The sequence below is a fragment of the Nestor notabilis genome, unplaced genomic scaffold (genome assembly GCF_000696875.1).
Source record: "Nestor notabilis isolate BGI_N333 unplaced genomic scaffold, ASM69687v1 scaffold4107, whole genome shotgun sequence".
NCBI lineage: Eukaryota > Metazoa > Chordata > Aves > Psittaciformes > Psittacidae > Nestor > Nestor notabilis.
Window position 1 is genome coordinate 69,847 of NW_009936776.1, and position 26,328 is coordinate 96,174.

General features: G+C 35.3%; 1 protein-coding gene across 1 annotated transcript in view; it reads left to right on the forward strand.

Moving 5' to 3' along the window:
- CEP128 (centrosomal protein 128kDa) overlaps positions 1–26,328 on the forward strand; it is a 98,750-nt gene that overhangs the window by 67,495 nt on the left and 4,927 nt on the right. The window contains exons 18-22 of the mRNA XM_010018522.1: positions 4,211–4,260; positions 6,810–6,833; positions 20,558–20,635; positions 22,391–22,504; positions 26,219–26,327. Coding sequence (XP_010016824.1) covers positions 4,211–4,260; positions 6,810–6,833; positions 20,558–20,635; positions 22,391–22,504; positions 26,219–26,327 — 375 coding nt within the window. The remainder of the gene's footprint in view (positions 1–4,210; positions 4,261–6,809; positions 6,834–20,557; positions 20,636–22,390; positions 22,505–26,218; position 26,328) is intronic.

Sequence of the window (26,328 nt, forward strand, 5' to 3'; positions counted from 1 at the left end):
TATTGCGAATTTTGATCAAAGCAAATTTAAAGATAATATGATCAGGGTGTCTATGTGATTTCTCAAGAGTTTGCCATATGTTTGTGTAACATAAAACCTAATTTTCTAGGGTTGCAAAATTTGCAAAATCAAAAATAATTTTACTAATATATAACTAACTAAAAGGAGGAGGGAGAGAAGAGGTGGCTGGGAGAGAAGAGGTGGCTGAGAGAGAAGTGGTCTCTTTTCCCAAGTAACAAGTGATAGCACAGGAGGTAACAGCCTCACACTGCAGCAGGGGAGGTTTAGAATGGATATTAGGAGAAATGTCTTCACAGAGAGGGTGATCAGGCATTGGAACAGGCTGCCCAGGGCAGTGGTGGAATCTCTATCCCTGGAACGGTTAAAAAAAATGTGTAGACGAGGCCTTTAGTGACATGGTTTAGTGATGGACTTGGCAGTCTTGGGTAACTGTTGGACCTGATCATCTGAAAGGTCTTTTCCAACCTAATTATGATAGCTGAAAGCCATGATTGGCATTTTGGAGAACTCTTCTTAGCTTGATGGTGCAGCAGATATGTTGACACTTTACTCCAAACTGCCATTCTTTTGTGGTAACAACCTGGATTTCTTGTTTTAATGTCACATTGTAGCAGTACTTCGTGTGCTACATGAGTTGCTGTATAGTTTCCTGGGTGATCTGCAACTGCTTCAGAGGGGTAAGGGTCTCTGCTGGCAACTTAGTAGATATCTTGGATAGTTTACACCATATAAGCTATGTATGTAGAACTGAATTGAATAGCAAATGTCAATTTCAGAGTAATCTGAATCACATTTTAGGATTTTTGGCTATATGACTAGATATTTGTGACTATAAGGACTGACTTTATGTACAGTTCTATATCTGTGTATTTCCCTTTGCTGGAACAAGTTGTGAATTAGCAGGTACCAAGTTTAAATTCTTAGTACAATTTTATTTCTAAATACAAATTTGGTATTATTCCAGTTTGTTGAGTTTTCTGTGGCACTTCAGTCTTCACAGAGCATGTGAAGCGGAATGTGTTCGGTTGCTACCTTCAATTTCTTAAAATCGGAGGTCATTCAGTGTTTAAAATCCATTTCCTGCTTCATAATGAGTGAAGGCTGTTCAGTGTTCCTTCTGAAATAAATCTGTGATTTTTAGTTCAAATTGTTGGGAAGTTGCTTGCTCCAGGTAGTACAACGTCAGTGTCCTGTTTCCCAGCGTTGTTACTCCCAGCAGAGAGGTAAAGGAGTTGAACTGATTTCTAATGTTCCAGTTAATTACTGGTGCATTAATGGACCAGCTGGTATGAATAAGATAATACAGTTGTATTTTACTCATTCCAGTCAATAAGTATCTGCTTCTAAATGTATTTTCTGAAACTTTTCACTAGCAGTGAAAATTACGATTGGAGTGTGAGGGTGTGTGTGAGAAAAAAGTCTCTCTCAGTAACTGCACACCTTTTTCCTCACTTGTCCAAGAGTTATGATGGAATGTAAAATCATAGATTGGTTAGGTTAAAGATCATCTAGTTCCAACCCCCCTGCCATGGGGGGTTGGGCTTGTTCAGCCTGGAGAAGAGAAGGCTCCAGGGAGAGACATAACAGTCTTCCAGTATCAAAAGGGGGCCTACAAGGAAGGTGGAGAGGGAATTTTTACTTTTTACAAGGGCATGTGACAGAACAAGGGGAAATGGCTTTAAGCTGAAAGAGAGGAGATTCAGATGAGATATTAGGAAAAAGTTCTTCACCATGAGGGTGGTGAGACACTGACACAGGTTGCCTGGAGAAGTTGTGGCTGCCCCATCCCTGGCAGTGTTCAAGGCCATGTTGGATGGTGCCTTGAGCAACTTGGTCTAGTGGAAGGTGTTCCTGCCCATGGCAGGGGGATTGGAACTAGATGATCTTTGAAGGTCCCTTGCAACCGTAACCATTCTATGATTCTATGAACTTTTCAGATAAAATAAGCAAAGATATTCTGTCATAAATAGCAATGTTTAGCAGAATTACACAATATGCTGTATTTTTATGAGACTTTTTATATACCTGTTTAATATGTACTGCTTGAATTTTTTGGTTTTTTTCTTTAGCTTTGGAGAAAACATGATATTAATTCAGATGGAGTACTAAATGGAATCATCAGTTTAAATGCAGAACTTGGTTCTTAAACATATAGTGATTAAGGGTGACAAATATGTTGTCAGTTAAATAACAGCACTTCAGTACCCTAACCTTATAGGAACATTCCTTTCACTTAGAACAGTCATGTCTGTACAACAGTCTCAGATATGCATTAGAATGAAAATAAAGCAAAGTGAAGGATAAGAATGTTTTTTTGATCAGACGGAACATGTGGAAGAATCTTTCATTTGTCATCCCTTTCTCATAGATTTATTCTTCCCTCCTATTTTTTTTACAGCTAGTATCATGGTACAAATTTTTATCAACTCAGTTACAATATGGAAATATACCCAAAGAACAGATACAGGGCAGCCACTTTCCAAACCCATATTCTTGCACTAACTAATGCTGATTGCTATAGTAATTGATTTAGCTATAAATTGTTGATTTAGCTATAGTAATTTATATGGTAGTAGAGTAACTGCACTGGAAAGCATACCAAAGTATAATCCAGAAAAACATGGATGTGCCAAAATAAAGTGAAGAAATGGTCAGTTTATTAATTTTAAGAAAGGATTTGAAAAAACTGCGTGGAAGCTAGGAAGAAAGAATAGCAAGTCAATCTCTCTGCTTGTGAAAGAAATAATTAAGATTTTGTTTGTGTTATGTACATCACATATAAAGGACTGGTGCCTGAAAATAAATAATCTGCACGCAGACACAAATGGATAATGAGCTATGAGAAAAGAGGTAACGGGTTAGGGTGCTCACAAGAAAGCTTCATAATGAGAGAAGGAAGAAAGTAAAATGAAAGGCTGAGAAATAAAGAAAAGAAGGCAAATTAATGTTGGTAGAATGGTTTAGTTATTTCCTATTGTAAATCATTGAAGCTAATCTGTAATAACTGAATAAATAAACTGTATTAACTAAATAAACTGTAATAACTAATGTAAATAATGAAAACTGTAATAACTAATATAAACTGTAATAACTAAATAAACTGTAATAACTATGCATTGATCAATAATCTTTATTTTTTAAGTATACACAGCTACTTTCAGTTAGCTGTTCTGTACTTGGATGCTGAGGGAATTCAGTCAGAATTCAGTCCTGTGAAGTTGTCAAAGCTATTTCATAATGTCATAACTCTCCTAATTGCTAGCAAACTGGAGCATATCTTGATTCAAAGTCAGTCTCTGGCTTAGTTAAGGCAGTGCTCTTCTGATGCAAAACTTACAAGTGAACTTTTGGTAGTAAAAATAGTAATAAGCTGCAGCATGTTTTTTGTTTTTTCTGCTCACTGTGAGGTTATCACTTTAAAGTTTCCCAGAATTCTAAATATGATGCACTTAATCAAAACATAATTTTAATCATAAAAATATGTGAGTGAAATAAAAAAGCAATTCATGATATATCCCACAGAACTCAAACTTCTAACATGAAATGTTACTTATATGCATGTATATGCCAGTATATATAATTGTCAGACAAGTGAATACAAGGTATTAGGATTTTATATTGTAAAGTTATAAAAAACTTTTCTAATATCTTTGTTACAGTGAACTTGCTGTTTCTGTTTTCAAAAACATTCCATTTTATTGAAAGCAGGTCATTACTGTAATATTAGTCAAAATTGTCTATACTCGTTTCCTAGGGGTTGTTACTTGGTTGCTAAAAACATAACCTAGAGTAATTTTTCATATATAATTGCATAGTTTTGATGATCCACTTCTGCTTTAATCAATTTTCAGAGGGAATTTCTTTGTCTCTTTTTTTTTTTTTCCCCTCCAGTCAATTCTACAAACACACCAAAAGATTGATTTAAATATAGGAAAGTTTTTCTGTGAATTTGAATACTTTCCCCCCCCAGGCAAACTGTCTTCCTGTGGCTGTTTTTTAGTTACCTCAACAGCCCATGGTAGGCAACAATCATGTCACTGACACATTTAATCAATTAGTTTAATCAGCTGAAAAGGAATGTTGTGAAAGCTGTGAAACAAAAAACTCACTGGCTGTTTTACACAGTGCTTTTTCTGGCAGGCCACGAGACAGGAAGTTGAATTTACGAGTTCAATTTTTCATTTTACAGAGCTACTAGAGAAGACCCTTAGAAGAGAGGAAGAAATAGGAGCTCTCCAGGTATACTTTCTATTTAATTTAGCTACACTTTTTGTGACCCTTAAAATTACTAAACTGTATTACAACATTATGTTTTTCTGAACTGCCTTATATCTTAAATTCTGCATTGGAAATACATGCAGCCAAATACAGACCTGATAGCTAGTAATAATCACTACTGAATTTCTGCCCACCAATTAAGTTGCACATTAGAGAAGATTAAACTAGTCAGCATTCTCCTTATGAGTCAATGAGTCTAGTTCATCAGTGACAAGACTGCTGCTTTTAAGTCCCTCTGTATACTGCAGTTCTGTTATACTGCTGCCTTCATTGAAACTGTATGTGACATAGGGCAGTGCCAATCTGCATTTAGAACTGCAAAAATGCTTTATATTCTACTGGTTGGCTTAGATTTTCTGGGCTGTGTTGTTTTCTTCTGTATCTCTGAATAAACTGAGAGTAAAAGATTTTAAGTATTTTAAATGTCTGAAACATTAAATGTCCATAATCACCTTCCTGAGGAAGAAGAGACCAGTCAAAATGTGCTAGGACTTGATACAGTACAGTAATTCCTCATTGTATGTTATCTAGCACTAAAGCTGCTTGCGCTAAGCACTTTAAATTTGCACTTAGAAAATAAGATTTACCCTAGGCTTGGCTTTGGAATAGTATTTAAGCATTACAGTCAAAGAAAACATACTCCTATGAAATGAAAATGGCTAGGAAAGCAAAACCAAGCTGGAATGTCTAAATTGTGAGGCTCTGGAGGTTATTAGGGATGGTAGTGTATGTATTCTTCAGAATAGAGAAGGGAAAAGAGAAATTTTTAACAACAAATTACAGCAGACAATACCCAACATGAGTATAAAGAAGTTTAGCTACAGTATGAAGAGTATCAATGAAGCAACTTTCTGTAAGTATTCTTTAAGCAGGACATTTATGAAGGAATTAATGAAGGTAAGGCTGTTAAAGAAAATGAAATTATGTATTGACCTGAGTTTCAACCATAAGAGTTTGTTTGAAAAGATAAGCTTTCTCTTCTCTCCTCTCCATAAAGAGGAGGCATTTTGAGGGCTAGATGTACCAAACAGTTAGTGTAGAAACAGTCTGATCCAGTAAGAAGAGACAAGTTACACAACACACCAATCCAGCTGTTCCTTGTTCAAACAAAAATCTTGGCCTAGCTTTCTGGCAGCTCAAGTTCAACAAGGCTGAGAGCTTGTCTACGCAAGCAGTTTACACAGGTGCATATCTAGTTACATCAATGTAAAAAGATCTCCTTTCATGTGAAGCAATTCTGCATCTGCTTTCATGTGAAGCTCTATAGTTGACAAATTGTTCTAATGATTTACTTCTGATTTAATGAGGAGTAATTTTATACTGCAGAAAGTTGCATTGTAATAGTGTCTTGCGTGCATACATGTGCTTGCCTGTATTTCTGATGGTCTGTCAAGATCCTGATCAAATTCTATACGCCCTTTGCAGTCTTGCAAATGGCAAGAACTGTTTCTGGCTCCCAAATTCTTCCATTGTAAGAAATTTTTTTTATATGTGTCAATTCCTTCTGTGTCCTGAAGTCAGTTCAGACTTGTCTAACTTTCTTTGGATGCTGCAGGAATAAATCCAGATTATTACAGTCATTTTTACCTGTTAGGGAGTGATAGAGCAGGAAAACGTATAAGGATTCTTAGCCTAATCCACCCAGGAAGAAAAAGGAAAAAAAAAAATCCTCTCCTGTACTTTCAGAAAGGTAATATTTGAGCAAGGTAAGAGTTCCTGTAATGTCTTAATGGTCAGGTACTCCAAATGTGGACTCAACTAAACACTTGAATGTGTGTTTTATTGGTCTACTTAAAATACTATTCCTAGTCAGGACATTAGTGCCAGAGTACATGATCTTGATTTTACTGGCTTAATATCTTTCTAAAAGGTACTTTTAGATGGAAAGGGAATATCAAAATATATAAAGTAAATTTATAAATTCTGGGTTCTCTATATTTTGTGTTGGATTAAAATTGACACAAGCTTATTTTATTTTCATCTAACATTAGACTTTGACTAATGTCATCTTGTTATTAAGAAAGCATTCTTCAGAACTATTTCTGTATAGCAGAATAATTATATGGAATTTGCTTGTTAGTTTTCGAAGGAAATGCCTAAGAGAAAACTAAACCAGATGCGAATGTGACATGAACTCCAAAATATTCCAGATTTACAGTCACAGATGATGAAAAAAAGAAATCGAACATTGGGATACATAAGAGTAGTATCCATAATATTGAAAATCAAATGGTACTATTTGAATAAAATGTATCGTGGAGTAATTTTTTTCAAATTCTTTCTTACCTGTTTGTGGGGAGTTTCTTTTCTTCAGAACAAATTTCTAAAGAGAGGTAGAATAATAAATGGGTCAGAGGTCCAATTAAGTACAGTAGTTCTTATTAAGTGATATTTTTATAAAATACCATGCATATGACCAGCAAAAACCAAAATGAATCCTTTTCATCATTGTTCAACTTGTACTGCATTTATATTCTTTACTTTTTAATGGCATCTAACTTTATTTTTAGGAACGTATTATGGCCTTAGAAGTGGTAAGTTTCTTAAATTAATTTCCAAACTAATCACAATCACATTTATAGTTCTTCTAAATTATGAAAAATATTTGGTTTATGTATTTTGGGAAATAAAAAAAGTTGCAGTTCTAGCCTTTTAACTGTCATTTTACTTTTAAGAGAAGGTGTAATAATTTTACATTGCACCTTTCTGTGCAGGTTTTTACTACAATATTTGAGCACCAGTTATATGAATTAGTGTAATGTTTTTCTGTATAGTTCAGTCCTCATCCTCATGTGAGCCATACAAAGAATGTTATTTTTCTGTTGCTAACACTTCTAATGTTTGGGGTCCCCTTGGTAGATCTAATCATTTCAGTGACTTGTATGTGTACTTTTTACATGTTTGTGTTGGGAAGTGCAGACAGAATCAGTTCATCTGCCCACATCAACACTGTAACTAAAAGCATGAAAGAATACCATTTTGTTGAGTAATTAATATAAATTAATATAATTTAGTAAAGTACTAACTTGGAAGGACCAAAGCTTTCATGAATGTGCATGCCATGAATGCAGCTGTCCCAAGCTCATAAGAGTACCAGGTGGAATAGCCGGGAATGGGTCTTGTCTCGTCCCAGCATTTCTGAACCACGCTTCTTTTGTCCTGTGTAGGAATGTCCGGTTAGGCATCCCACCATGGTATGTATCAGACCTGTAGTTTCTTCCAAATTTAATCCAAAGAAACCAGTGCTGAGACAATATCAAGGCTGCAAATATAAACTTTTATATTTGCTTGTGCAAATTATTTTGTCCTTCCTGATTATCTGTCTCTAAAAACAGCTTCCCATTTCAAAAATGTATTTAGTATATTGAATATGTTAAAAAAAGATGGCATTCACACATGAAAGGCCCCTTGTAAATGAGAATTTTGGAACTCCTGCCTTGTGGGACTAGGGAGCTAATGCTCAGATTCAGTATCCTGGCACTTCATGTGGTGCTGTGTGGGTGTAAAGAGTTGCCGGGATGTTAGTTCTGTTCAGTAGCATCTCTTATTCATGGTTTGCTCACATGACAACCAGTCAGGCATGTATCCACTGCAATCCATTTCTCACGAATTGTGAGTTAAACTGCCTGCAAATGCATTGTCTTTTTCCACTTCCAGAGCTCTTTTGACACAGGCAGAGGTTAATTGCTTGCAAATAGGCCAATGTCATGCAAATTCAGTCTGTATTTTGTGATAATGTTTATATTTTTTCCTTGAGCTTTCCTACTCTTTATACTTCTAATTTCTCATACTTTAAGTAGGAGGATTTTAAGTTACTGTTCAGATAGGACTATTATCATCAGTACAGCATAATTTTCTTTCTTAATGCAAGTTGGGACATAACACCTGACTGCAAATTTGTGATGCTAAATCCTGGAGCTTGAAATCAATCACTGCTTCATTATTGCTGATACTGAAAGATGTGTAATGTTATGACCTGAGACTGCAGGTGAGAAGATGTGGTCATCACTAAGGCTGTTGAATGCTCCCATGGCACTCATTTTACTTTTATCCTGAAGTTCCTCTATGGTGTCAGGCAAATCACTTGAAATTTTTCACAGACTTTAAATTATTTTGTGTTCCTCATGTTCTGGGTATCCGACTTTATGACTTGAGGCCTGATTTTCAGAAATGCTATGGTTTAGTAATAGCTAAATTCAGTGAGAGAGCTCTGGCTATATATATTGGTAAGTATGCTCAAAAGTCAGATGTTAGATAGCTGATAGTGAATGCTTTTTAAATTATAAGTGGTTTTAACTTTTATATCTATTTCAGTTCTGATGATGATAGCATTATCTCTGTCTTGTACCCCCCCTTCACTGATCTTAAAAATGTACACAGAGTAATACTTACACAGTCGGAATGTGCCAGGACGAGCTATGATAGAAAAGCCCTTGAGCAAAAGAATGAATAAGGCTTTCCATTTAAGAGATCTTCAGAAATCCTTATACTTTTAGTGTGTATGTCTACATAGCTGTACATCTATGCAGCATTTATAACAATGAGTACATAATAGTTACTCAGATGTTTGTAGAATTTTCTTATCATCTGTCTTTTTGAGTCCTCAGACCATGACATCAAAAAAATACAACCACTCACGTATTTTGTGATTTAATTCAGGTTACAGAGAATGGAAATGGAATAGAAACATAAGGTCTCGATTCAAATTCAAGGTCTCTATTCAGGGTCTTGAATTAAATTCAAACAAAATCCTTAGTGAAAAAAAATAAGTATGTAAGCTTTGTAGAAAAAGCATTTTCTTAGGAAAATTTTGTCAGAAACATGGCAGTTCATGAGATTTACAAATACAAGATACAAAAAGGGGCAAGCGAGGAAAAAGCCAGAACACACACATACACAAGTTATATAAAATGCATAGGAAAGCATCAACTCTCTAAAATTGGTTTTAAACTGTGAGACCATGGGATGGCTGGGTTAGGAATCTCATCTGCATTTTCTTCCACCGTGTTCTTATTCTGCCTAACTCTGGGAAGAAACTGATCTGCACAGGAATAGATGAAGTTTAGTGCAGGACTGTGTGAGATTTACCACAAGTATAAAGCCTCTTGCAGACACTTTTTATATTGCTTCTCCCCTGCATATACCTTTTTAAGCAACAGAAAAGACATATATATCTAGCAGTAAATGCAATTTTTAGATCTTTAGATTAAGATTATAAGCTAAACAAGCTGTTCTACACAAAGACCTGAAAACTGTGTATGTGTATATATTTTGAGAGGTATGTTTGGCAGCCTGCCCTCCTCTCTTTCTCTATAGTCTACTCATTTCTGCCTCCTGCACTTACCAGTAAAATTGTTGTAGTCATGTGATGAACTTGGCAACTTAGACAAGAAAAAAAAGAGTGTGTGTATGTGGAAAAAAATGTGATAGGAACCTAGTAGATTCTTTTCTGAGCTTTGGATGAACAAACCTTCCAGTCCTAGCTTAACCTAACTCAGTGATTTTTTTTTTTAAGTTGCGGGAAACTAGGGGAGTCCCTTGCATCATCTCTGAGCTCTGTCAGCTCCTTCTCCTCCCTGCAAGCTTTTTGAACTCTAAGCTCCATCTCCTACCCATGCCTCATCCTGTCTGCTGTACCCAACAGTTTTTTGGGTCTTCTTTTTCCTTTGCCAATTCACTTGATTCAATTTCAAGGAAATTGCTTTATTACCATCCTCCTTCAGGACATGACACCTGATCTGATCACTCCCTTAAGGAACCTGTGAACAAATAGTACCTATTATGGGAAGCTTTTGGATTTTTTGTCTGTTTTTCTTCAATCAGGTCAGTTCTAAACTATGATTCAGTACGTAGGTAGATAGCTTCTTGCTCCAGCAGGGTGCACAGGACGGGAGCAGAAGGTAAGAAGGAAGAACAGGGGTATTTAGACAGACTCACTAATGGATATAAAAGGAGCTAAAGAACCAGAGTATATTCTGGAATAATACTTCAACTCATGAGAAGTGCCAGGGGAGTTACAAGCACAGGAAAAACTGAGTGTAGCATAGTCCTTACATACAGGATTTGCCTCTGTATTATTTATAGACAAAGGTGTATGATTTTCTTGGGAAAAAGTCTGTATTGTATTCTTAGATACACTTCCTATTGTAGCTACGTCTAATTCTTATAAAGTGGTCAGGGTGTATTTTGTAGGTACAAACTGCTCTTATGCCATGTGTACAACCTTAGTGGGTTTCTGTAAACCTCATCACGTTCTTTGCGAGCATAAGCTGCAAGTCGGATTGCTCTGCCTTAGTAGTACTAGTCTGACATAAAAGACTGGGAAACTTAATTTGAAATCAACCACATCCTGAAGCTACTCCAGTAAAGATATACGTTTTATATCCTTTCATCAATAAGACAGCTTGCTGCTTTCAGTAAAGAACTCAGAAGTGAGTTTAGCACTTGCTTAGAATACTTGGATCAGACTTTTCTGGATATGATTCAACTTTTTGTTACAGTGTTGTAAATCTAGGTTAACTCCAGTGATGCTGTTAAGTATTCTGAAAAATTGTTATGTAATACAAATTTCCTTTTCAGTATGAACATTTATGTATTTTGTTGTAACTCATATTTTATGTTCATGGAAGTAAGGTTTTGAATACCAGTAAACCAAATTTCTGTCTACATGCATTCAGCAATATAAAAGCTGTTAGATTCTTCTACTGTAGTAGCAGGTTCAAATTTGCATCAGTTTTCTCATTTGTCACCCTATTTAAAAGAAGAATTGGAAGAGTAACAATGCCCAATGCCTTACCCAGAGAGATTATGTGAGTGACACCATCTATTTTAGGGTGTTCTCTGTCTCTCAGTGTCTCTCAGTGTACCTTCCATCAATAAGTAAATCTTGCTGTCAGCTCTCGAGATTATTTCATGGTTGTCATGCTTTGTATGTATGAAAGTTTAGGAAATACTGAATCTAAGGGTTAATGCTTTCTTCTCCCCTTGGTTTGCTTCTGTAGTGTCTTGCCAAAACTACCATTACATCAAAGGCCTTCTGGTTCTCCCAGGACAGAGCCATTCTTTGATCTTATAAAAACGACCGGGAGAGGAGCAGCAATCTGAGAACTTCTGTCCTGCCTGCCTCGCCCTTTCCTTTCCTTTCATCAGCAAGCCAGTGTGTCACTTCCCTTTGCTGGGGATGGAGAACTTTCCCAGGGTTCCTCAAGTCCTTCCTCTGCTCACTCCAACCAAGTTATTTCTGCTGCCTGATGGTGCTTGCTGTTAGCTACTTTTCCTCTGATGCTCACCTTCCTCTTCCCTTCTTCTCCCCCTACATATCGATTGCTCTTATTAAATACCTTGCTACTTATCCATCCTCTGCCCCCTACTACTTGGTGCTTTACTTATTCTTTTAGGTTTTTTTGCTAATATACCCACCTCTACTTTTCTTCCATCAACATGTTGATATTTTTTTTCTGCAAAAGAATTTATTTTGCTTTGGAGAGTATGTTTTTATATTTTTTTTTCTTTAAACAATTCCCTTTCTCTCCCATTCATACTTATTTCTCACTTTCTGGCTAGTTGTGGGATTTAGAGTGAGAATCAAAAAGTGCTGAAAAAAAGGTTGTAAGATTCTGCACAACTTTTCTAATTTATGTATTTCATTTAAGGCTGTGTACTTGCACAAAATCCACAAACTAAGCATATATATATTTCCAATGTCACCTAATTCCCTTTCTCTCAAAACCTGATATATAGCATCATTTTTTAATTAGTTTCTATTAGAAATGTTCGCTATTTTGTAAAAATGAATTACTAAATTAATACAAGAAATGAAATAACGTATTCTTACAAAATATATACTTGTACTTTGGCTTTGAATACTAAATTTACAGATAACTATACTCAAAAATATATTACTGTGTTTTTGTTAAAGAATATTTAAAATATCAGCCTAAGAATTTATTGCCTGTAAGGGGCAGGTTAAAAAATGTAGATAATTCCGTAAACTTTATTAAACTGCTCTTTGCTTGCTGGTCAGGATGAAAGCTTTATATGGTGTATGTCTGACAACTTGGTCTTATAACTCCGTGGTTTCCAACAGTGGTATCAGTAACACAATACCTTACAGAATCACAAAATGGTTGAGATTGTAAGGGAGTTCTATAGCTCATCTGGCCCAGCCCCCGCTGCTCTAGAAGGGTCACCCAGAGCCAGTTGCCCAGGACTGTGTTCACATTGAATATTTCAAAGGATGGAAATTCCACAACCTCCCTGGGCCATCTGTGCCAGTGCTTGGTCAGCCTCGCAGTGAAAAAGTGTTTTCTGTGATCGGATGGAACCTCTTGTGTATCAGTCTGTGCATTGCCTCTTTTCCTGACACTGGGCACCACTGAACAGAGCCTGTCTCCTTCTTCATGTGATCCCTTCAGATACTTTTACACATTGATGAGATCTCCTTGAGCTTTCTTTTGCCCAGGCTAAACAATACCAGCTCTCTCAGCCTTTCCTCATGCGAAAGATGCTCCAGTCCCTTAAAGTGTGTTAGTTGCCCTTTGCTGGGACTGTCTCCAGTATGTCTCTTGTACTGTTGAACCCAGAACTGAACCCAGCACTCCAGATGTGTCTCACCAGGGCTGACTAGAGGAGAAGGATCACCTACTTTGACCTGCTGGACCTCCTAATGCAACCCTTAGATTCTCTATGTAGAAAGCTCCTTTCAAGATTGTGAAAATGTGTTCCACATGTGGCAAATATCAAATATTTTTGCCACATTTTAATAAACCAAAATCCTCTCAGTTTTCCACTAGAGAAAGTAAAAATCTCAGGATAAATCTTTATTATAGAAGATTGTAATTCTTTAGATATCCTAAGTTATTTCTTTTAGTTTAATTAGGAGTAGCAACATGCAGTGGTTTTCACTTTCATTTCTCTGAACATAGTGTGCATATGTATGTAAATATAATTTTAAAGAGGGATCCTATATGCTCCATCCACAGTATTATCTTTAAAAATGTTGGCCTTTCATCTGTGGAAGGCATATGTTCCATCCACTTGATAAGTAAGACATAGATATATGTGGCATAGCATGCTTTTTTTGTTTGTTTTATATATCACAAAAGAAGTTGAAACTTTGTTTGACAGATTACTAAAATATGTTTAATGTACAGCTAGGTCCTTTGTTTTAGTTTTAAATGTTTTCTATTCTATCAATTTATAACTTCAGGGACACAGACATCAGTTACACCTATCAATGCTACCATAGATTTTTTTTTTTCTTTCATTTCTCTCACTTCATCTCCTCTAAAGATGTTCATCTTTTGATTAAAATAGGGAAATCTCTAATCCAAATTCCTAATTTATTTTCCTACTCTGACACTGATTTGCTGTGAATCCTTGCTTAAATCACTTCTCTCTGTATTTCATTTTTTGTCAGCTGTGAAACTGAACAATATTTCTTCCTTCTCATGAAGGCTGTGTTAATTTAATTTTTGTAATGCTTTCTGGAAGGCTTGATGAAATACTGTTAGCATACAAAACATTAACATAAATTACAGGTAAAGATTTTTAGCTTACATAAGTTGAAGATAATATTCATGAATGAATGACAGAGAAGTCTGGATACCTTTTAGGAATGTGTGCTCACTAACATTGCTTTACTTTAGACACTCTTGCCTCTTGTCTTGTATTTCTTTTAATTTCTAGTAATTATGTCTGGATGTCTTTGATCAAAATCTGAGCAAATGGTAAAAAATAGATTCTAAAAAAGTAGTCCTGTGGACCCCTAGAAGTACTCAGAGCACTAGCTGATGATTCACTGAGAGCTGGCTTGCCAAAAGAACGCACTGTCTCCTCCACATTTCCAGCTGCTAGTATGCATCAAACAACTAAAAATTCATGAAATGTTTTCCTAATATTTTTCCATGTAAACAATTCCCATAGTTACCGCAGGGATGTTATGCGCTCAAGAATGAGAGATGGTCCATGACATTGCAAACAGGAAAGGAAGCATCCATGAAGCTTTCTTAATTAAAATGTGGTCCACCCCATACAAAAACATCTGGAGTCTAAATTAAAAGTTCAGTTAGTTTGACATTTGAAATGCTTTGTTACAAAGGTCTTTTGTTTTTCATTATTATGAGTGTAGTTTTTGCTTGGGGAAAAAAATCTTATTAAAATTTTTATGAAACAATGCAGTATAGAAAAAAGACAATTGAACTTATATGTTGTGTGACTTGACAAGTTTTTATGTATTGCCTATCTTTATAAAGGTAAATTGGTTTCTTGACGTGTTGAAATCATAGCAATGGTGTAATTGGAGTAATGGTATACGTGGAATTTAAAGATACAAAATACGTTTCTTGTTTTCTCTTGAAGTTCCCTCTATACATACGATGTACAGAATGTGCCAGCTATCATGGAATTTGCCTGGTGCATGAAAGTCAACAGAGAACCTGAGATGTAGAACCACACCCTGTGTAAAAGAAGAGCATATGATGTATCAGTCTAGTGCTGGAGATAGAAGTTAATAATGCACAGTTTCACAGATATTAACAGGAAAAGCAGAGGATACCTGTATACATGTTGGGTGTATCCTATTCTTGCTATTTAAGTATTCAACTTACTAAGGCCATTTAAAATAAGTCATTGTAGGTCACCTTTACCATTACATCTTTCATCTGAATTGAGAGTAACTGCCTGCTGACATGCATTGCAGTCAGTTAAAATTACAGTCACATTTAATCTTTTGGTGGGTATTCTTCGGGGATTAGCTCTAACTAGCACTTAAGTCAGTTCTAATTTTCAAAAATATCTGTGCAATACAGCCAGCCATTTGTTTTTACCTACCTCGGAAAAGAAGGGAGCACTGTACTTGAAAGTCAATGAAGTTTGGTTTCTGGTTTATGTTTATGTGCTTTCAATACATGGACTTTAAAGGCAGACTTTAGGAGGGCTATATACAAACCCACTCTGATTTATTTGCGTTTAGCATTGCAGCTTTGAGACTAAAAATGAAATGTGTATCTGATCTTGATTTAGATCTGTCCCTTGAGACAGTGTGAAGCTGCCTATCACCAAGAATAAATCCATATAGGAGGATTAAGTGTTCACATGCAGTTTAAACATCAAAGTGTTTGTATGAAGTCATGGAAAATGAGTAATTTGTTTTATAATTCTCTGTGAAAACATAGAATGCCCCCTTTCAAAGTAAATAATTTTTATTTTTAAAACAAAGATTAATAGCACTCTATGGAAGAGTCTGCTGTGAAAGTAAAATGTCTTTAATATGGTTTCAGTCAGGACAGTTGGTGTTTCTTTCTCTTATCGGTACCATCAGTGCACTGTATCAGTACCTTCTGTTCCCTGTTAAACAATGAGCAGACAGATGTGATTGCTGTCTTTAGGATTATATGTATGCATTATGGCATACAGCTTTCTGATTTCTGGGAAAAAAGTTAACAGTACTTAATTGCCCTTTATGTCAGGTGCTTGTAACATCCTTTTTTGCATTTTATCTGTCTGGCTAAATCCATCTCTTTTAATAGAATAGAGTGTAGCCATTAATCATACAAGTATGACATTTGATCCACATTGAGAAGGTTGCTGTGCATTTCATTAAATTACCAGACCAGTTCTGTGGGCCAGCTAAAAGCTTTTTCACCACCTTTCCCTCCTATTCAATGTATTCTTTTGTTGCTGCATTCTCTATTGAAGTTCCCCTATAAAACTTGGTGCTTTTTTTTCCTGTTTTTATTTGCACATCATTATCATTCTTTTCATTAATTTTATGAAAAAGGCACACATGTCTGTCCCTGAAAACATTAGCATGTGAGTTATCCTATTCAAGTCATTTCACAAACTGCTCAGAAGACTGTGAGAATTTTAGAATATAAAAGGAGCTGTTCTGGTTAAGACCAAAGGTCAGTCTAGCCCAGCTATAAGCATCGCAACAATAGCCAAATTAAAATTCTTAGGGAAGTAGGGAAGAGTTTATGAACAGGACTGACGTATATTTTGTTTCCCACTCATTCATTCTGATTCCAGCCATTCAAAGCTCAGAGGCTTCCAGACATAGATGTAATTTCTATGAATTTGGAACTCTTCCATGGTCTTCCTCATTCATGAACTTGCCCAGTTTTCTGCTTAAAAGGATTCAAAATTTTCTCTTTATGTGACTTCTTATTTTATGCAAATTGGTCATTTCTCCCCTACGTCTTCCTGGCTTAAGAGTCCTGTTTTTTTTCAATCATTGTATTTAATAATTTCTCACATGGAAACAGAACTCCATGGCTTTGATCATTCTTGTTGGTCTTCTCTGACCTTTCCTTATTTCTGTTTTGAAACAGAAGTCTCCAGCTGCACTCAGTTGTCAAGATGGGTTGACCCTGTCAACCCATACTCGGATTCATACTTGGGAATAATTAAGTTCCTTTTTTCCCCTTTCCTGATTATATCCAGTATTGTTGCTTTTCTGATTGATACTGAACACTGAGTTAACAAGTTCTTGGAAATATGTATCATTACCCCATGATCTACTTCCTCAGCAGTAATGGTTAGCTTAGAGCCCACCATTTCTTGTGTGAGGTTGGGTTTAAATTTTAAGAATCTAAAAAACCTTCCAAAGTAGCATGTATCATCCTTTATCCACATGATTTTTGATGAAACCAAAAAAACAAGGACTGAATATGCATATAAACTAAAGGCTGGTCTTCTGCTTTCAAGATTATGTTTAATAGTGTAACTAATGTGGACTAGCTGAGGCACAGCTGATGGTTTTGGATTTTTTTTGTGTTCCACAAAAAGTACGTGAAATAGAGAGGATATATTTAGGAGACACTTGGGGAGAACAGACAGTGTTGACATGAGGTTTTGGCATTGGAATTTAGAGAAAGAATTGAAAAATGGGATGGCTTAAGGCATCATTTAGGGCCTGAGTTCCTTTTATTCTGAGAACAGATCACAGGTTGTCTTTATTAAAATGGAGAGCGAGAGGGGAAGGGGAAAAATCTTTGTAGTCGGAAAAAAATTGCTGCAAATTGAATATACTTTAATATATACTGGAGAGCCACTAAATTAAATTTTTCCTGTGTCCCAGGCATTTTTATTTCAACTCTGTGTGGTACTTCAAATGTATATTTTTCTGCAGTTGATGAGTAAAATACTTTAGCAAAATGAATTAGGTAATACATACTATAAGCTTAAAATGTTTATGGTTTAATTTGGCATTGTACCAAGAAGAGACATTGCAGGGGGTGTTATGATTTTGGGGTTATTTTTTGTGAGGATGGATTTTATATTTCTGAAGGGGTTGTGAAGTTGTTGTGTTCAAAGTAAAACTTTGTGGACATGTGTCCCATCAGATCATTATGATACTGGGATGACTGCTAAACATTAGGATTCAGTATTTTGTTTCACATATAGTTAAGTTTAGATTGCTTTGGGTCTTTTGTCTCACATATATTTCCCAGCCTTAGAAACACACATGCAGACCAGTACCAGGGGCTTCTCTGTGAAGCAGCAGCAAACATTGCATCTCATCATAAATTAATGAAGTGGAAAATTAATGCTTTGATGAACATAAGGCCATTGTAAATGAAGCATGAAATATGAATGAATACTGCTTTACTGCGGTAAAAGTGAAATGGTTCATTCTTATAAGAGGGAAACATTAGAGATTGATAGATACCTCTAGGCAATTTAACTTTCAAGTGGAGATGTGTAGTAGCATTTTGAAAAAAGAAAAAAGGTATTTTATAGCTATAAAAACATTTTTACACTGTAATCTGTGAAAAACACTTTAAACATGATATGTAGGCCTCCTGCCCAATTGCATCCTGAAAATACGAAGAAGAATTATTAATATACTACTGCAGGTTCTCTAATTCTTTTTTGCTAAAGAACCAGATATGTTTCAGGAAAAACTAGTATTTTCTGCTTATAAAATCTTCCTAGGTGAATTTTGCAAGACTTCTTACAAAGATAATACAGTAAAATTTAGTGTTGGTCCAAATATAGCTAGCTAAGTGTGAAATCTAAACTTCCTTTCTCCTGCAGGAGGTGAGAAAGAAGAATTTACTGTTTTCATGTTAGAAGAAAAAAACCTTTATTAATTCTGAGTTTTGTTAAAATGTAACAGAATTCATGTGTTAGTATAGAAGAAAAGAATAAATATTAATTTATTATGGGATCCTATCTAAATTATCTATGCCTTATTTTCCCTGTCTCATTTCTATTTTCTTGTTCTAATTGACTTAGTTTCTGTTTTACTCTGTTTCACTTTTGACAGTTCTTCCTGTACTTCTTGGAATCTAAAATATCCTTCCTTGTTGGTCAGTCCTTTTATCCCATTTTGTAGGCTTCTTACTCTTCTTACTGTTCTTGAAGCAACAATTCATTCAACCTTCTCATGGAATTCTTTCCCCTTGCCTATGACAATGGAGCTGTTGGTGTTCTAACAACTTTGACCACAATTTATTCTTGTTCTCTTCTGTGCTGTGTGAAGAGTAGGAATTATCCTGTAAAAAAGGGCCAGATTTGGGAGTTCCTGACTATTTTTCTCCTACTGCATCATGCATTCCTATTGCAGAATATAACAGTGGGAAAAGAGAGCCCTTTTTTAGCGAAGCATACAACCTAAGAGTAAAAGTTTATTCTGAGAAGGTGGGAGATTATTGTTTGAACCTCATCAGTCTCGGAAGTTAAAAACCCCCAAATATATGGAATACTGATTTAACAAGGTCATTGTGTTATAGAAATAGGTCCCAGTATTGTCAGCATATTAGCTGCCAGTACAAATTTTTCCTAATTACAGAACATTAGGTAAATTATATTATATACATAATATTTTTACATTCATATGATTACAGAAGCAGAAAAAACAGTCTTGCGTTCACTACCTAATCTAGTTTATTGAGACTAACTATTGGTTACAAGTTCAGCCCTGCGAGATGCAAATGAATCCCATTGCTTATGAAACTTGACCTTCGTTAGTTATGGAAAATATATTTCTTGCAATCTTAAAATCTGAATGTTTGGAACTGCTAGGAAAGAAGCAAACAATAAGACATCATTGCTTCTAAACTGATGGTGTGTCTGCACTTGGGGTTACTCTGTTCAGTTTTGTTTCTATACTCTTCACTCCCCCTCTCCATCTTTTTGGAGCAGAGTGCAATTGTGCTGAGAAGTTCCCACTGATTTTTTTTTTTTTTTTTTTAAATCCTGGTGTGATTGAAAGTTTTAGTCTCTTCAGATCTTAAGCCTGGGACCAAAAGGGGATGTTTTTCATGTTGGTCAGATGAAGATGTTCCAAGACTAGCAACAGAGCTTTTGTATTTAAGGGCAAATTAACTCAGTTTGCAGACTTTACTGTGTAACCATATTTGACTTCAGGATTGATGAATTTTATTTGTTGTATAGATTTTTGCATTAAAGTGCCAGGACAGTAACATAGTTAATGATATCCATTATTATTAGATTGCGTACCAGGTTAACAGAATCTTATCCAAAGAAGTGCAAGTTATAGAATTGTGGAGGAAATGCCATCTGTTCAGAAACTGTAAGCAGTATTGTTCTCTACTTGCTCTAATAACAGAAGGGCACCTTTTGAGAAGCTCCAGAGGAATCCGGCTTTTGGGGCATGACTACCCTTTATGCATGACCAACCCACCTGTGCAGAAAACCCAAAACAGGATACTAATTTTCTTCAGTTCCTTGCATCTTGCTACACACTAGAGTTTTTGTGTCATGGGTGTGAATGTGAAATCTTGCTGTTGAGTCCAACCCTAACTCTCCCTAGAGTGGTTATTCATTCTTCAGCAGTACGTACTATATATCTTAAACAAAAATATGAAATTTGATTGTTCTATATTTAGCTAAATGCTAACTGCACGTAATTGTACCTGGGGAAAAAAAAAGTTTCTACTATGTGTACTACAAAGATACGTATGTTGTGAGTAACGATTTATATTTTTGTTAAATGTACTTTACTTCCTGAAGTGCAATAAAAGAAAATTTCATACTGAAGGCTATATAAACTCCAAAACTGTAAATTTTGCTCAGTAAACTGGTAACATTCATAGAGATTCAGATTAAGGAAACTGTGCTGTATGTTTTATTTTGTCCTTCTTTTTCCTTAACAGCCTTCTTACTGTTGACCTGTTTTATTTACATACGTACCTATAAACCTGTTTTCCATAGATATAATAGGTTTTTAATGTCTGAGATGGCTGAAAGAATTTATTAACTTTTTTGTTTTATCTTGTCTTCTGTTCTTTAGCATACTCAAGTAGCTTTAGACCATCTGGAGTCTGTTCCTGAGAAACTGAGCCTGTTAGAAGATTTCAAAGATATTGGAGTGAGATTGATTTCATATGACTCCTCTAGCATTTCCAAAATATTTTGGTTAATTAATGTCCTCTTCATACGTATAGATAAATTTATTAATAAGATGTGTAAAATTACATATGTACATATTATATAGGCAAAACCATACAGAAATCTATTTTCATGTTTGTACAGATTTTTATGAGGTTATACATTTCATCCTAATTAGTAACATTGTTGAGGTGCTCCATAATGTAAACAAACATTGATAACTGAGCATAACAAGTCCTAATTACTGGTTCAGAATTGTACTGAGTGGTGAATTCTGATATACTAGTTGTTAAAAAATGAAAATTTTTAAATGAAATAAATTGTCACATTGATAGTAGTGGTGGAGTATTGTCAAGAGACATAAGCCTCATATATCAGATCTTCAGTGGCTAAGTGGCTAAACCACTGTATTATTATTACTTTCCATACAAGAAGTTGGTAGTTTACTAAAGACAGTTTGGAATCTCATTGCACAATATAAATTTAAAATCAGTATTAAATCACATATCAACAAATGCATAATGATTTGTATTTCAGTTGCTGTATAGAATTTCTCATTCTGAGGTACTCATAAACATTTCAAAACACTTGTTACAACATTTTTTATTCTAAATGTACTTGCATGAAGTCACGTGTTAGTAATTGTACACTATTTTATTGCTGTCATCAAGAAAGTTAGGAACACAAATGCTAGTTGAAACATTTGGGTTTTAAAAAAAAAAAATTGTTGAGATCTATAGTTTCACCTTCACATTCCAGGTATCCTCAGAAGAGCTTTTGCTCTGATAGAGATTGACATTTGCCCTTTGTTACTGATGGTTCTGCATTGCAAAAGGAAAAATTCTTCACACAGCTGGGCAAAGCAGGAATTTGAATGTGGGGTTTTTACAGTCTCCTTCGCATGTGCACTCTTTTGCTTAATGTTACTGTGAAATGATGTCATTGTCTGATTTGCTGTAGTTATCACTTAGCCAGCATCTGTGAGGTTGGAACTCAAATTCTTTGTCTTAATTTGAGCTCTGTCCTTCTCTCTGATCAACAACTGCATACTGTTTATTACATAATTTGTTATTCAAGAGAGCTAAGCTTTATACCTTAGCAAAGAGTATGATGTCAGTTTAGAGTTTCATGAATTCTTATATTTGAAAATAATACATTGGTTATTTTGTACAATAGCATATTTTACTCTCAAGTAGTACGTGTGATTGAAGTATTTCAAAGCCATTCATTGCTTTCCACTGCTAGCTTCTTCTTCCCTCAGTGTTTTCATAGGAAGGGAGAAGGAAAGAGAAAGTAAATCTTTGGCAATATCTCACAAGTTGTCTGGTATTTGTATTCATTCAAGTGAATGATTAGCTAGTTTAGTGAGAAGTGTTCTGTTTTCTTATTTGAAAATATTTCCATTTAGTCCATATCCTTGGAACGCTACTTTTTTTGTTCGTGTGCTTAATATTTCACCATTACAGAATTCCTTTCTTAGAAGGCACGATATTAGTGAATTCTGGAGTTACAAGCAATCTTTCACCACTTAAGGATGAGGCTGTTCACATTTTAACCTATTTTCATTTTGACATTACATGCTTGTAGATGGCCCCTGTATTTCAGCCTCTGAGAGGTAGTAACTAATTAATTCTTGCTGTATTGAAAAATCTCGGTGATACCTGTGTTTACAGCCAACATTTATTAACTGCTTTTCAGATTATGAAACTATTTAGATCTTTCAATCCCTTTCTAGGAGTCCCCTTGCCGAAGGGAGATGATTGAGGAAAGGTATACAAAATATAAAGAACTAGTGAGTTCTCTACAGCAGCAGCTGGAAGATTCAAAACAAATAGTTCAACAATTCAAGGTATGTGTGTGTACTCCACTTTTGTTTCCCAGTCACTTTCAGTCAGCAGCATAGGTTTATTTGATGCATATTAACTCCTGGTACAAACACAGGCTAAAATCACACATGCATGTTTGTTTTGTGTATCTGCTGTGGCTGATGTAAAATTTGATGACAGAAGCTTGTTTTCATTGTAAAATGCCATGGATATTTTTCAAAAATCTTTAAAATTTCACAGAAAAGTGTCTTACGGTGACTTACAACTCTGAAGTGTTTACCTGCTTTATCAAATTACTGTCTACAGCAATTTTTTGATTGGTTTATTCAATTTTCCCTTGGCTTTTCATGTAAAAGGTAAATACAGAAATCTGTTTCCTCCTTGAAAAGTATGATTAATTTTTAGTTTGCTTATTGTGATTTTTCAGTAGTTGCTCTTTACATTCTTTACAAAAGATATGATGTCTATTTGATACATAAAATCCAGGCAAACAGGGCAAGTGGTTTGTTAGAGGTCAGTGAGTGGACTGGTAACAGGGCTAAGCATAATTTCCTAACTCCGTGCAAGACAAATCCAGTGCTCTTGTTGAGAAACTTTGCCTGTAATGTGTTCACCTTTCCAACTGTTAACACACTTTTTGTAATAGCTTGTTCATTGTCATACCATTTCTCACTGCATGTCATTGTGGTAGCAGCTTACTTTGGTAGAACTACAGTTTCTTATGGACGTGATTGAAAGAAGTGATCAGAATTGAAGAACCATGCTAGTATTTCTGCTACTCATCACAACTGAATCAGGATTCTTTAGCAATGAATCTTACCAGTGTCTCTAAGCACTGAGCTAAAAATCTAGGATTACATACCGTGTATAAAAAAACCTTTGTGTTCCCCACCTTCTCCATAGTGGTCTTCCTTCTGTAAAATGAGGACATACTTAGCAGTAGGTCTTTTTAAAAGTCAAAAAAGTGAAATAAATGCATTGTATTTTAGCTCAGTAAGTTGCTGTGGTAAGAAGAAGGTATTAAGCTACGTGAAAAAGCCATCTTACTCTTCTGTAAGAAAGAATTGAAAAAGGACAGATTCAGTTTCAGTCTGTTGCTAATGATAATCTTCACTTTCTTGAATTTCTCTTGGCTTCACGCAAGAGCTAGTAATTCAGTAGCCACTGAAATTTGGAAAACATTGAAAAGCTAAGTGGAATGCAATCAGCTGACGGTAGAATATAATATTGCAGTAAGCTGACTGAATTTACTGAGCTCGTGTGATGTGAACTCTATATTCAGAATCCAGTACAAAGCTGATTCCAAAACAATATTTCCTCTTTAGACAAAAGAGAGCATTTAATGGCTTCCATTTAGTTATGCCTAATTGGGGTTTTGCATGACATACAGTATTCTTTGGTGTCACGGCTGTTACAAATAGAACAGAATGTTCAAAAACAAGTAACAGACGGGTGCTAATCTGATTTCAGTGATCAGGCTAGCTTAGCCTAAAAACCCCTTTTTAATGCTTGCCTTCCTCACCCTCTTTTGGAACTAACTCAAATGCATTGTTATTTATTTTTATTTATTTTACTATTTGTCAATCAGTTGTCTCTAAAATTGATTGGTGGAAGACTGTAGACTAAAGGACATCAAAATTCATTCTTATAGTTTTGATTCGTGCCCTGTATATAATGTGCTTTTGCTGTACAAAACAGTTATTTGGTAGGTGATAAGAAAATACATGTTTTTAAAAAGGAGCTCTTGTAAAATTTTTACATTGACCATTTTAGATAAAATTACTTGTGGAATTAATCTTTTTCCTTTGTTATGATCTTCTTTCTAGCCTTTCATGCTATACAGTTCTTTCAGCTTGCTTGCCATATTAATCTCAGACAGGCATTATCTAATCCTGTGTCCTAACCTCTTCATTTTAAGGAGTAAACATGAAACTGATGTTGAATGTTTCCCTAAAAGCGGTTATTTTTCTTCCTTTCTTATGATTTCATTTGTCCCCACTCAGTCTTCCTACTCTTCTGTAGTCTTGTCAGATGGCTTTAAGATACCTGCTGCATAGAAGCCCAGGAAAATCATAGTTGCTATTTGTATGTGTTAAAATGTAAGCTTGCCAGAAATGAAGGAGGCCAGAGTCTGGCAGAATACCATCAAGTACAACAGTCATGAGTTTAAGACTAAGAAAAGGCGAGTGATAGTAGATAAAGAAGAAATAGGGGGAAAAGAAGACAAATATAACGTAGACAGTAAAATAAATAATAGAGAATACCATCTGAAGCAAAAACAAAAGGGAAAGCTAGAGGAAAACTAAAGATAAATGTTATGACTGATAGATGCAAATATTTTAGGATAGTTTCCCTGCCACGGATAACTGACATTTGAGTCAAATACAGCATACAGGTGTAATTGTAAATGAAGCACATGAGGAAAGGCACATTCTCTAAGTTAAAATTTCTGTAAAGAGAAAACCATTTTGTATTGCAGATGCTGGTAGAAGTACCTTGCTTGTTTAAAAGCCCTGGATTTCTGGAAGCAGGTTGAAAAGACAAAAACTTTTTTAATTCTTTAAAAGTTGTTACTGTGCTATGTACACTATAGGTATTAAGTCTTGCATTAGCACATAAGGGGATTAATATGTATAATTCCCATTAGTCTTAATAGGAGTAAATCCCTTCTCAGTGATGGGACAAAAGCTCATTGTATCTCTAAATTAATGTTGAATTTTATTTTGTTTTTTGTTTAGTTTTCCCATCTTGGTAGCAGCATGAATGATAAATTGCAAAATGTTTTAACAAAATTCCCTGAGGCTGTTTATGATAAGAATTCAGTAGCAAAAGTGAATGTTTTATGAACTGATGCATTTGTGTATTATTGTCTCTTCTTATTTCAAGAAACTGAGTAATTTGGATGCTAAGCCAAGCTTTTAATCTTATTTTGGAAGATATTGCAACTGGGGACTACTTGCTGCAGTGCTAATAAAGATTTATGGAGATTTTTGTTTAAATGGCCTTTTCAAAATTATCTTCTTTTTTTTAGCTTATAGACCAAATGACTTCACCTACCAAAAAGCTGTGGTGGATGGGTCTGGCCATAAAAAGTGACATTGTACTTCAGACTTTATTTAATAGTTTTACAAAAAAAAAAGAAAAGCAACTTCAGGTATTTTGATATGAGAAGACAATGAAGTTTGAGGTTCTTTCAGTGGTGGGGAAAATGAATGTAATTTTTATTACCTTCTTTCTGATTCTCCTCCTCATCCCACTGTGGTGGGGAAGTGAGCAAGTGGCTGTGTGGTACTTTAGTTGCTGACTGGGATTAAACCATGACAACCATGGAACTTCACTGAATTAATATGGACCACTCATTGATGAGGGATTCATCATTCACTGATGTCTGCCCTGCCACTGTGCTTTGTCCTGAACTGGTGATGTGATGTAAAAAGGAAAGAGAGCATTTTTACAACTTATTGTAGTGACAAAACCTCACGCTGTTTCCAGTGCTTTTCTCAAGGCAAAGTATTTTTTTATTTAGAGAAATTTTGTAATGAAATAGGATTGAAATTCATAGACAAATTAATTTAAACCTAATTGCAGTACTGAGAATTCTGCAAATTCAAATCAGTTTTTTCTAGCATGGGTGAAATCACAGCATATACCTGTATGTGTGCTGCTGTATGTTTTTTGATAAAATTTACAGCTGTTTAATATTAACAGATAAAAATATTTTTATTTGGCTCCCACAGAACATGAAAATGGATGCTGAAATGTCCAATATAGAACTGGCTGCTCCCTCTTCTAGTTGGCAAACTCAAAACAGCTTTTTGTCCAGATCACTGCTCTCCAATTCAGGTTG